This window comes from Sciurus vulgaris (assembly GCF_902686455.1).
Source record: "Sciurus vulgaris genome assembly, chromosome: 14".
Classification (NCBI taxonomy): Eukaryota; Metazoa; Chordata; class Mammalia; order Rodentia; family Sciuridae; genus Sciurus; species Sciurus vulgaris.
In genome coordinates this window covers 63,007,275-63,020,232 of record NC_136475.1, presented here as the reverse complement: position 1 = coordinate 63,020,232, position 12,958 = coordinate 63,007,275, and the positions used below count along the sequence as shown (strand labels likewise).

General features: G+C 35.0%; 1 protein-coding gene across 1 annotated transcript in view; it reads right to left on the bottom strand.

The window, feature by feature from the left end:
* The window catches only part of THADA (THADA armadillo repeat containing), a 313,149-nt gene that overhangs the window by 281,842 nt on the left and 18,349 nt on the right, over nt 1-12,958 (bottom strand). The window contains 5 exon segments of the mRNA XM_079109756.1: nt 3,711-3,834; nt 7,356-7,478; nt 8,274-8,429; nt 9,285-9,436; nt 11,141-11,832. Coding sequence (XP_078965882.1) covers nt 3,711-3,834; nt 7,356-7,478; nt 8,274-8,429; nt 9,285-9,436; nt 11,141-11,832 — 1,247 coding nt within the window.

Below are 12,958 nucleotides of genomic sequence, written 5' to 3'. Positions count from 1 at the left end.
ACAAGTGTAGAAATGTCCCTACTTTCATTGCTGATTTTAGTTTTTTAGTTATTTGCAACTTTTTTGTTTTTTCTTAGTCCAGTCTAGCTAAAAATTTTTGTCAATTTTGTTGATCTTTTAAAAACAAGCTAACTTCTGGCTTTGTTGATTCTCTACTGTTTTTCTAGTCTTCATTTTATCTACCTCTATTCTAATCTTTACTATTTCCTTCCTTCTGCTGCTTTGGGATTAAATTTGTTTTCTTTTAATCTCTTGAGGCATTAAGTTAGATTATTGATTTGAGAGCTTATTTTTTAATATAGGAATTTACAGGTATATATTTCCTTCTGAGCACTCCTTTTGCTATATTTCGTAAGTTTGGGCATGTCATGTTTTTTGCTTCATTGATCTCAAAGTATTTTTTCTTTGACCAACTGAATCAGAGACTTGTTCAAATCTGAAACTTTCCCTTACACTACTATATGAAAGAGTTAGCATCCCCCACCTGTCTTCTTGAAATATTTATTCATAGAATTCATCTCCATCTGAATTTCTACATATTACTTGTTAATTAGTCTGTGTCCCTTCACTAACATGTAAACTCCAAAAAAGGAAGCACTTGGTTTTTTTTTAGTCCAGTCTAGATAAAAATTTTGTCAATTTTGCATTATCCTTAGCTGTTTAACATATAATAAACAATTAATATTTGCTGAACAAACCACTTTTATCTAATTGTGGAATTCAATTTTTCACATTGAATATTGTTATATTTAATTCTACATAAGAAAAATGCATTGTGGATTATTCTTCACAGTCTAGAATACACTTGAGGAAAGGCAGAAATCATTTTGACTATTTCCAAATCACAGTTCTTCTATAAAATAATATACAATCCCATTAAAGTTCTTATGATGAAGATGAAGGATGAATTCCCATTTTCCATTCTGTATTTCAAAGCTATGGCTCTTTAGCCTTCTTTAAAAGTAATGGATGTATTATGGCTTGCTACATTTACATGTATTAATTTGTACATTGTTTAATTAATACACGTTCTACGACATCAGACAGAGCCTAATCATATATATTATAGAGGTGGGGGGAAGAAAAAATAACAGAATGAATCAAACATCATTACCCTATATAAATGTATAATTACTCAAATGGTATGCCTCTACTTCATGTACAACCAGAGAAACAAGTTGTACCCCATTTGTTTACAATAAAAAATATATATATTATATTTTAATTTACTGGAAGAAAATAATAAATACATAATAAGATATATATATATATATATAAAAAATAAATTTTCCAGATAAGAAACTTTTCATCTTCCATTAGGAAGAAGACTTAGGTTGTTCATTTTCAAAGTATACTTAAATATATTAAATTATTCTCCTGACAGAAAAATACATATCTAATACAGCCTAGTGTTTTTCCCCATACACCTAGGTTTAATATAAATACATTAAATGTGCAAAAGAATTTTGCTGAATGCATAAAGTAATTAATCACTCTCAGATAAACCTTAAATTCAGTTGCAGCACCACTGAAATTCCCTGAACTAATGGATAATCCCATATTCATTTTCTGTGGATGCTATAACAAATTTAGAAGTTAAAAACAACAGAAATCCATTCTCTCATAGCACTGGGAGCCAGAAGTCCAAAGTCAAGGAGTCAGTAGGGCCACGCACTCTCCAGAGGCTCTAAAGCAGCAGCATCTTCTAGCTTCTGGTGGCTGCCTGCATTCCATGGCTTGCAGCCGTACCACAGCAACCTCCACCTCCAATGTCACTGTGCCTGCTCTTCGATGTGTCACATTTCTCTCTGCCTCTCTCTTATGAGAAAACTTTTGATGGCATGTGCAGCCCACCCCGATAACACAGATTATCTCAAGATGCTTAATCACACCTGTACAAAGCCCCATTTTCCATGTAAGGTTCACATTCACAGGTTCTAAGGATTTGACAAAGATGCTTTTGGGGGCCTTTTTTCAGGCTATCATCCCTACCTGAGGTGTTTATATTGTAAATAATGGAAAGAGCCAATTTCATGTATCTCCTGTTATGATGCCCTGAATACATTGTATCAGCTGTGCAATAGTCCTGCCAAAAATGCATAACTGGAATCGAATCATCAGGAAATACTGAGACGATGCCAACTGAGATATAATCTTCCAAAATGTTAATGGCATAAGATAAGAAACTTTCCAAATTAGAGGAGGGTAAAGAGAAGCATAAGACTGAAACACAATGTGTAATCTAGGACTGCTTCCCAGTTCATGGGAAATTTTTTTTCTATGATAGGTCATTTGTTGAGACAACTGGCAAAATTTGAACTTGGATTATATATTAGATAATAGCACTTATCAACAATAAATTTCTTGAATTTGATCATTATATAATGGTTATAAACTGATAAGAGATAATAGATAAAGGAAACAGCAAAATATTAAAACCAAATGAATCTAGGGTAGAAGATTCATGGAAATTCATTAAACTACTATTAAAATTTTGCTACTGGAATGAATTTTTTGAAACAAAAACTAGAAAAAAATTATTTCCCTCAAATGAAGCAAACATGTATTAGCAGCAAATAACTCTCAAGTTCCCATTAAAAAAAAAACATACTTTGCCTAATAATTTTTTTTAAAAAGAGAGGAAAAATCAGATACAACGTGACACTCTCCAGTCCTCTGGCCATTTTCTGCTAAAGAGCAGCTGAGAAGAATATTTTCCTACTTGACCATAGTCAAGGAAGGTTCACAGCAAGTAAGAAATCCACATTAAACCGGTCATAGTGGTGCATGCGTGTAAACCCAGCAGCTTGGGGGGCTGAGGCAGGAAGATCAAGAGTTCAAAGCCAGCCTCAGCAACTTAGCAAAGCCCTAAGCAACACAGCAAGACCATACACCTAAATAAAATACAAAAAAGGGGGCTGGGGATGTGGCTCAGTGGTTGAGAGCCCTTGGGCTGAATCCCCAGTACCAAAAAAAAAAAAAAAAAAAAAGAAAAGAAAAGAAAAAGAAAGAAATCCACATTAAATTATAAGTAACACTCATTTTGGGGACAAAAATAATCATTTCTTGTCAAAAAGGAAAAAAAAAATGATTCAAAGAGGAAAGTTAAGTGCTTATTCTTTTGAGTACCCCACAGAAGGAAAACAGTATCACTAAACCAAAATGCCTAGCAATGACATCTTCATAATGTCTTTCCGAAACCAGATTGAGGCATATGAAACACATAGCATACAGGGGAAACCACATTTTAACCACAAAGACTCACTGAGGAATATTAAATACAAGAGGGACTATTATTACTTTAATTTTTAAACAGAAAGAACAATGTGAGGCCACGGGTTCAATTACCAATACCAAGGTGGGGAAAACATAGACTGGGCCCTTTCTTAAAAAAAGAAGAAAAAAAAAAAAAATGAAGGCGTAAGAGCAGTAACACTTTCCTCTTCCCATAATAAGCACAGAAAATTGTAGTTGGGGTTGGCAAATAATGATCAATGAAAAGCGGAGGCAGTTTCTTTTCCTTCTGTCCTTTACTGGCAAACTTGATCTTGTACTCATAAGAACTGTATAGTACAAAGGAATCTAAAGAAAAGACAATAAACTGAAACTTTCTAAGTAAAGAAAAAATGTTGAAAAAGTATATGCCTTAGAAGAAAGGGAAAAAAAAAAAAAAAAAAAAAAAACTTTCCCAAACATTACTGAAAACTTACCTTCTGAGACAGGAAAAACTTCAGCTATTGAACCTAAAATGGTTAAAGCAGAAAATCTAGTTGAGTAGGATGATCCAGGAAACAATGCTTCAAAAAGACTGTTGCAAATGGATGACATGAAATTCTAAAAAAAAATAAATAAAAAATTATATTAAGTATAACTGAAAGTCAGTGTTTTTTTCATTTTTAATTAAGAGTATAAAGATTTTTAACATAATACTAGTTGTTCCTATCTCTTGATAATTCAGTTCAGCATGTACTATGGTTTGGATACAGCTTATCCCCCAAAGGTTCAAGTGCTCCAAGTACAGCCCCCAATGTGGTGGTGTTGAGATGGGAGATACTCCAAGAGGCAAGGCCTAAACAGGGTTCCACCTTATGAATGGATTAAAGCTCTCTCCCAAGAATTAGTCAAGTTTCATGGGACTAAATTACTATCTATGAAATGGGGTTATTATATACAAATACAACTTTCTTGGCTTGCTCTCTTGCTTTCACTAACACACATGCTGCTTCTACTCTATGCATGCTTTCTGCCATATTATGACACAGCCAGAAAGCCCTTGCCAGATGTCAATACTATGACATTTGAACTTTTAAGTCACCAACCTCTTTTCTTTCTCAAGTATTCAGCCACAGGTAGTATGTTATAGCAACACAAAACAGACTAAGACAATAACGATGACCATAAGTTATAACATGATTTAATGAACCTATATTAGTAGAGTCAACAAGAAATACAATTCCTATTATAGCTCAGACAAGAAAAAACATTTCTGATGAAAGCAAGATCTATTCAGCTCTTGATTTGTGCCAGAGCTAAATGAATATTGATTTTCCTAACCAGAGGCAATCAGGTATCAAAGGTATGAATACTTTTTAATATTTTAAAATGAACAAAGAAGTACCCAATATAGACTACTTGATAAGTTTGGGTATGACATTTTTCATACAAAGACCCAACTATTCCACTGTCTTCTTCTGCCGGGCCCTTTTGAGATTCCTGCTCTACTAGTCTATTTATACAGATTATTTAAAATGAACACTTATAAGAAAATGCAATTTTGAAAAAGCAAAGTAAAAAATACTTTGTCCTGGATAGTCTTTTTCTCTAATTAAAACAATAATAATAACTTCTGTGTAAAATAAAGAGAAAAATTATAAAGAATGACTCTGAGTCTCAAGCATCCTGTTACTCTCCACCCTGAGCAGCACCCACAGGCAGCCCTAGTTCCAAATGGCTCAAGACAAAAGTCAAGAATGTGAAAATCCCTGCATTTTTCTGGTAGGCATACAACCTCAGGAATTTAACCTTTAAGCCCTCACAAGCCTAACTGTTTATTCATCTATTAATTCTTCTGAGTTTCAAAAGTAGGGCACTTACCAAAAAAAAATCCTAGTTAAACTAATTTTAGTTAGACGTAAAACAGCATTCACATTAAACAACAAACTTGTCTTGTAAGAGTTATCTTATCCTAATGGTATTGTCATTTACATTTTTAGATACAGTTCTTTCCTTCAATCATACTGTAACTACAATGGAAACAGAGACCACAGGTATACACTAGGATCCCTAGTCCTGAGCGCAGCATCCTGCACACTCGATTGGAGCTCAATGTATGCCTTAGTCTCCTTTAATGGTTCCAAGCAAGGCTTCCAAATACCCTCACCTACGTGGTAAACTCTCTACTCTCCACTTGATTTTTTAGACTCATTCCCTATTACTTAATTCCTCCATTCCCCCAAATATCTTATGTCACTCACACCAGAGATTTCACCATTCCCCAAGTTCTTCCTCTTTTTTTTACCTCCATGCCTTCACTTAAGCTAGTCTCATGGAAAAAAGTACTGAGACGTCTGATTGAAAAGCAGATCCGATTTGGGTCCTGGCTCTAATCACTCACTAGGTGAGGGCCCTTTGGGCAGGTTACTGAACTTTACTAAACTTCAGTTTTCTCACTTCTTAAGTAGGGATAATGCTTACCCCACAGCCTTTTTTATTAAAGATTAAATGAGAAAATGAATATAAAGCATGTTATAAAATTTAAAGTGCTCTAGTTATTAATACTAGGTATTTAAGTATGAAATATCTCCATTAGCCTAGAAGGCATTTTTTCAACTAATAGCTTCCTTGTCCTCCCCAACACTTGGTCTGCGTACAGCAGCCATTGTTATGAGGATGATGACAACATAGTGCCATGGTCACAACCTCTAAAAGCCACAGGTGACTGCCAGTCAGGAGAGAAGATCATAATCACAAGATTGACTCAGATTAAGTCTCTAAGAACCAGTGTTCAAAAAGTACATATCCACATATCCATAAGCCCAAACCAAGAAACCATGAACACATTAAATTTCAGAACCTCAATCCAAAAAATAAGTTGTGTGTTTTACATACTTGAGATTTCACCAATGTCATTTCACCCCTTGCAGAAAGAAGCAAAAGAGATGTGTGTTTTTAAATCTAGCAATGATTTGAGAAGCTAACAAAAACTGTCACACACAGCTGAGGCTCCATATATACTCTCAGTCATTTTTAATGACTCCCACTGAGGCTTTTAAGAGTGCTTTATAGTTTAAAAAGGGCTTTCTCACTTAATCCTCAAAACCAACCTTTTGAGAGGAGTTACTAATCCCAATTATAGTGGAGGAGACTCAAGGCACTCAACCGGTAAGAGATGAACTGGGACTAATCCTACATCCTTAAGGTTCAGGTTATGACTTTCTAATCTTCACTGTTGGGATTTTAAGATGATGAAGCTAATTTCAGCCTTTATATAAGAAGAGTTTTCATTAAATGGATTTTGACCTTTTAAATACAAAATTAAAAACCAAGACCATCAATACTATTGCTTAGAGTAGGTAGTGGTATGCCATAGTTCAAATGTATCATGAATTTATTATCCTGTTCCCCTAAATAAACTAAAACAAAAACAGATGAGCTCTTTCCTCCAGCCCTTTTCTTTTTTCTTATTGGCTCTGTCTTTGTTTTTCACCTTAGGAGAAAATAAAGGTCTGCTTCTGAAAGGCCATGTTGAGTGTAAAAATAAAAAATTAAAATTAAAATAAAATAAAAAACAGTGAAACACTCATTCTATTCCTCTGAAAATAAACTGAAGATTGTCAAACTGAGCCCTGGTCCAGAATAGAGCTGTCGTACTGGGGATTCCATCCATCCCATTAATGCAGTGCTCTGGAACCAACTCTACTCTTCAAGCTCACTCAAACCTCCCTCCACAGCTGAACTATGGGTAAGGGGTCAATAACATCAAACTACTGAATGTCATGTCAGCCTAAAGAGGAAGAAGTCACAGTAGCCTCCTACCCTGGGGAGGCCTGGAAAAGTCCAGAGCCAGCAATTACCTGCTTGTTAAAGTACTAAATTCACCTGGCCCACGTAAGCTACAAGTTACTCAGGTGAGTCCATTAATGTCATCCTGTAACAGTCCTCATGTGCAGCCTGATCCCTGAGTCAGGCAACCTTGCTTGGAATACCAAAGCACCAGAAGAAATATGCAACATCTAGCTTAAGGAAAAAGCAGAGAAACACAATACACCAAAATACTTCCATCCGTTTCTCTCTAATGCTTATGCACAATTATTTTAGGTTTCTTAAAGCTCTAAGTCTGGTAAGACACCACCTACCTTATACAATTGTAAGGAAACAGAAGGCTGCTCATTCACTAATTCATTCTCTGGTTCATGTGTGGATTTACTTTGCTGCAATTTGTAAAGTACTTGGGAACTTTCCTGTATCCTACAAAACAACTTTGGAGACAAAGAAAAACAAAGCATATATTAAACTTAACTGTCAGCCCTGGAAGGGAAAATCTAAGGTAAACAGAGTACTGGTTTTTAAACTCTCAAAATCTTTGTGTTTTGACAAAAATTAACATTTACGTTTTTAAAACCAAAAACAGTATTAGTGCAACCAGAACACAGTCATTAAACCACAGTTCTCACATTTTCCTTTACGTCAACATGAATCTAAAAACTAAAAATCTAAATGGTATAGACTCATTTCTATACCAAGTCTTCACCCCATATTGAGATAAATTCAAATTCAATTATTCAAAAATGACCATTTTGTGAGGTGCTTAAAGAACTATAAAAAATGCAAAAGCATCCTTCCTCTAGTTACCAAAGTTTTCTTAAAACCACCTTCCATTCCAAGAACCCCAGCACTACATTTTTTTTCTATCAAAAAAAGAGCTCAAGGGCTGGGGTTGTAGCTCAGCAGGAGAGCACTTGCCTAACGTGTGAGGGGAGGCATTGGGTTTGATCCTCAGCACCACATAAAAATAAATAAATAAAATAAAGGTTAAAAAAAAAAAAAAAAAGAAAAAGAAAAAGGTTGCTTTGCTTCCCCTAAATGAATGGTCTTTTTACTCTGGATTTTAATAAAAATGTAAGCTTTACAATATCAGAGAGCAGGTCACAGAAGGGCCATGAAGAGGTATGGTAGCCCAATCCCATGATCATTCCCACACTCTCCCAAATCTGGGCTCTTCCTCAAAACAATACCCAGAGCAAGGTTCACCACTTTCTAATGCTCAATTCTACCTTTTTAAGAAGAGAACAAATCTGCTGCCGTACTCCTGGAGACTGGCTGTTAAGATTGTATGTGATAAAGAATTGAATCCACTCCATTTCTTCTGTGGAAACAATTTCTGTGCTCCGATTACTTTCACAAAGCAAGCCTAATGTATCTATCCGTACCTAAAATACCAAGTAATAAAATGTTAATTTTCCATTGAGATAAGCAAAGCCTAAACCACTTGAAATGTCTAGTTATTTGCACAGGTCACCAAGGAAAATAAATTTAACTATATGTATCTCCCAAAGATCCTGTGGCTGATTTCTATAAGTTTATTATATTGTATGAATTGGAGATTGATAAAAATCAACAATCTTCGGTCTTATTCCATGGTAGTGCTCAGCTTCACTCCTTTCTTTTTGTCTCAGTGACCACTTTACCTTAGGACCTCTTTACCTCATGCTTAGACTATTGCCATGTACTTCTAACTAGTCTCTTGGTTTGTTTTTGTTCCCACTCTGGAAACTCATCTCTGTTTCCATTAATGCCATTTCCTTGCTGAAGTCAGAGTGGCTGGGGCTAAATACTTTCATTCAATTGGTGATGGGGAAGCAATGAAGTCATCAGCCTGGCACTGGAGCTGTCTATAAAATAAACAAAACACTTCCCTCCTGCCAGACAACATCCTTAATTTTTCTCCAGGTCTTGTCTATCTGTCATTCTGCTCCAGTATTTCACTTTTCTAATCAATCACCTCTGATAGTCTCTTCTGAGCCTCCCAGACAAGTCCTCATGCATAAGGCACATTTGTATCTGTATTATTTTCTCAGAGTTCCCAGGTATTTTATGCAAGCTTTCTTGTCCCTCAACTAAATTTTAGGTAGCCTGAGGACAAGGATGACACTTTTTATTTTCTAGTCATCCTCATTATAGACTTCCTAAAACAGTGGTAGGCCCCATGTGGGGGCCTCTATGTTGGACTGAAAGAATCAGGGTCCTACTGCATGTACAAATCCCCAGGTATTTTGTTTCCTTACTTGGCAGTGCTGATGAACTAAGCCTTGCTTGACTCTTGCACTTGACACAAGGTTCTTCCAGGCATCAGTAGCAGACTGAAGATGTCCATGAGCTCTAGCTGTTCGCAGGCATGCCATCAAAGCTCCCAAAGCCCCTCTGTTATTACAAGACCCTAAGGATGGAAATGATTGCTCTTGTCCCAAAAGTACACTAACAAAGACCATCACAATGCTATGCGATGACTACTGCAATTTTCAGTTGTTCATGTTCATGTCTCTATAAAATTATATTTTCAGAAATAAAAATCATTTTACATAAATTCTAACATGAATTAAAATTCCTAAAGTAATCCTTATTTAAAATTATTTAATTGCTCTTGTGTCAATAAGTTTAAGGTAAGCATAATTTTCATACTCTTTTAAAGAAAATAGTATAAAAATTTATAAAGAAATTATAACTTTTTTGCTAATATTTTTATCTTTCCTTGATACTTAGAAAGTGAACCAGTAAGTAAATCAGGAAAAAAAAAAAAGTGAAGTATTGAAAACAATAACACAAACTAAAATGACTTTCTGCCAAAAATAGGAAAAACCTTTAGTGACTAAAGAGCATTGTATCTTTAAAAGCAAACACTGACCCTCTCTGCACATTTCAGATTCACTGTTTCTCACTAATAAAGATAAAAGGAGAATCACAAAGAACCTATTGGTGTCAGAGGTTAGCACATTGGCCATTGCTAAAGGAACAGCCAGTTCTGGTTCACAGGGTACCTTGATATCAAAATAAAGACAGCCTTGTTTCAGAACAGATTCAGGAGGGCTTTTCTCAAAAAGGCAAGGACAAATGTTGTTAAAAATTATAAATAAATACACAAGGCCCTTGGTTTGATCCCCAGTACCAAAAAAAAAAAAAAAAAACAAAATTAGGTATAATGGAAGTCAGACAGAGTGGCACACACCTATGGTGACAGCTATTTGGGAAGATTGAGGAAGCAGGATGGCTTGAGCCTAGGAGCTCAAGGCCAGCCTGGGTGATATGTGAAATACCATCTCAAAAAATTTTAAAAATTACAAATAATGGCTTATTTTTGTAGACAGAAATCTAAAGTCTTTAACCATTTTAGTCAAAAATACTGCTTAAATTATGCAGTAGGATACCATTCTCACTGTGTTAGAGTATTAGAATTCTAAGATTTTAAAGGATTCCTATTTTAAAGGACTACAAATAGCTCTTTCTTTTTTTTAATACATACACACACACACACACACACACACATAAATATATAAATTCTTTTTTTGTTGGTTGTCGATGGACCTTTATTTTTTGTATTTATATGAGGTGCTGAGAATCGAACCCAGCACCTCACACATGCTCGGCAAGTACTCCACCACTGAGCCACAACCCCAGACCAAATAGTTGTATCTTTAGGTTATGACTCCAAATCTCATCTCTTCCCCAGAGACAAAAAACTGCTACTGCCAATGTATCTGTCTTTCAACTTGCCTAAAACAATTTTTAATTACTGTCTCAATCACTTAAATAAGCAAATTACATAAAGCACACATACTTTTATTCCAGTCCGACAATAAAATAACAAAGAACTTGGTAAAATTATAACCTTGTAATTAGGGAAACCTTATCTAGTTTCTGTAAATAGAATAACTCCTTAGTTTGTACAAATGACTTTAAGCCAAAAAACTCCATTCAGCATTGTATAGGAACACTCATCTCAACCTAAAATAGCTGTCACTAATATTCTCCTGGACTGTTCATAAAATAGTAATATTTAAATTGTAACATGGTCAACATCTGCCTAGGTGGCTATACTTAAGCATCATAACTAGAAACAACTAAAACAAAAATATTTTTTTCTTACCAGTTTTAGCATCAATAGAAGTCTGAAGAATCTTTACCATGTACCTTAAGCTTTCAGGGCTGTAATTCAATAATTTTGGCAAATAATAATCAATCACATAAGATTTTTGATCCAGGCTTCCTTCACATAGTATAGAAAGGAGAGGAGAAACCCAAGTCTCATGCCACTGGTCAATCCAAGTGCTGTCAACATTCTGGGATTTCAAATGACTCTTATGATTTTTAAACATTGTTTCCAAGAGGTCACTTGCATAAGGTACCAATGACTGGTCCCCCATTACGTCTAAGATTTGCGATGGTATGGTTTTATCTATTGCCAAAATTTGTTCAATTCCTATGCATTCTACCAAACACCCAAGGCATATGTACTTTCCTTTAATATGCCATTCCAATAGCAGAACACTCTCAGTCAATTCCAAAAAGAAAGGATCAATGACTGAGTCTGCCTCTTCCAAAGTTAGTTGGTGCATTTGAAGAAGATTTCTGAATATGATTTTGGTTTGGTGTCTTAGAGCATCCAATGGATGTTCCCAGTGGGTATAGACATATTCCAAAAGTTTCCCAATTATGCTTGAATTCCCATTCAGACGGTCCTTCAGGCTTGAGGAACTTGATTCAAGGACATGTATAGCTGAATGTGTCCAAGATGCCAAGATTCTAGATAGAAACATTTCCAATGTTGATTCCTTTATCCTGAAGAAAAATGATCCATGAGCCATATTATTGTAAAATGACACATAAAAGTAATTTCATTTTATAAGCATTTAGCCATTTGAAATTTTAAATATAAAGAATAAACAGAAAATACAATTATTAAATTTACAATTAAAAGTTACAAAGTCAAAACAGATCTCAAATTTGTATATGAAACTTTTCACCTTGTAAAAAATTATCCAAAATGGATTATTGGAAACTACTGGAAGTGAATGAAACATTGGCAATCTTCATAGTGATGAGTTTCACAGCTGATTTAAAACGTAAGGGCCTCAGGTTGGGTAAGGTTAGGGTGAATGGGGTTTAGGGTGATGAAAATATTCTAAAGTTGGCTGCAGTGATGCAAAAATCCGTGAATATACTAAAAGAAACTGAATTGTACACTTCTAAATGTGTGACTTGTACAGTATGAAAATTATAGCTCCAATATGTAAGCAATTATTTTAAAACATGATAGTTTTCTTCTACTATACACATGCTTATTACTATCAAGCCATATCTATAGTTTTGACATTTTAAGCACATGAGCACTTTTAATCATTATTGCAAAAACACCAAAAAAACCCAAAATACATCCCTGTGAATTCAGAAGACTTTGTACAGTTGCTGGCTTAGGCTCTTAATAACAATATGCTCAAGAAAGCATTTACTTTTCTAAGCTTTACTTTAACCAATTAACAAATTAAGATTTCTTATTGTTTCTATCAAACATGTGATGATCACATTAGACTACCTACTCTGAAAATCTTTATCAATTCTATAGCACTGTACATATAAAAATGTATAGTTTTGTGGGTTTTATAGGCTTTTTAGTGCTGGAGATTAAACCCAGGGTCTCACACACAAGTGTTCTCCCTATAGTTTTTTAAAAATGCTAACATAGCCAGGTATGGTGGCACACACATATAATCCCAGCAACTCAGGAGGCTGATGCAGGAGGATCACAAGTTCAACACCAACCTCAGCAATTTAGCAATAAACTGTCTCAAAATAAAAATAAAAAGGACGGGGAATGTAGGTTAGTGGTAGAGTACCACTGGGTTCAATAGCCAGTACCACCATCACCACCCCCCAAAAAAGGTAACATAGAAACTGAATGTTAAAA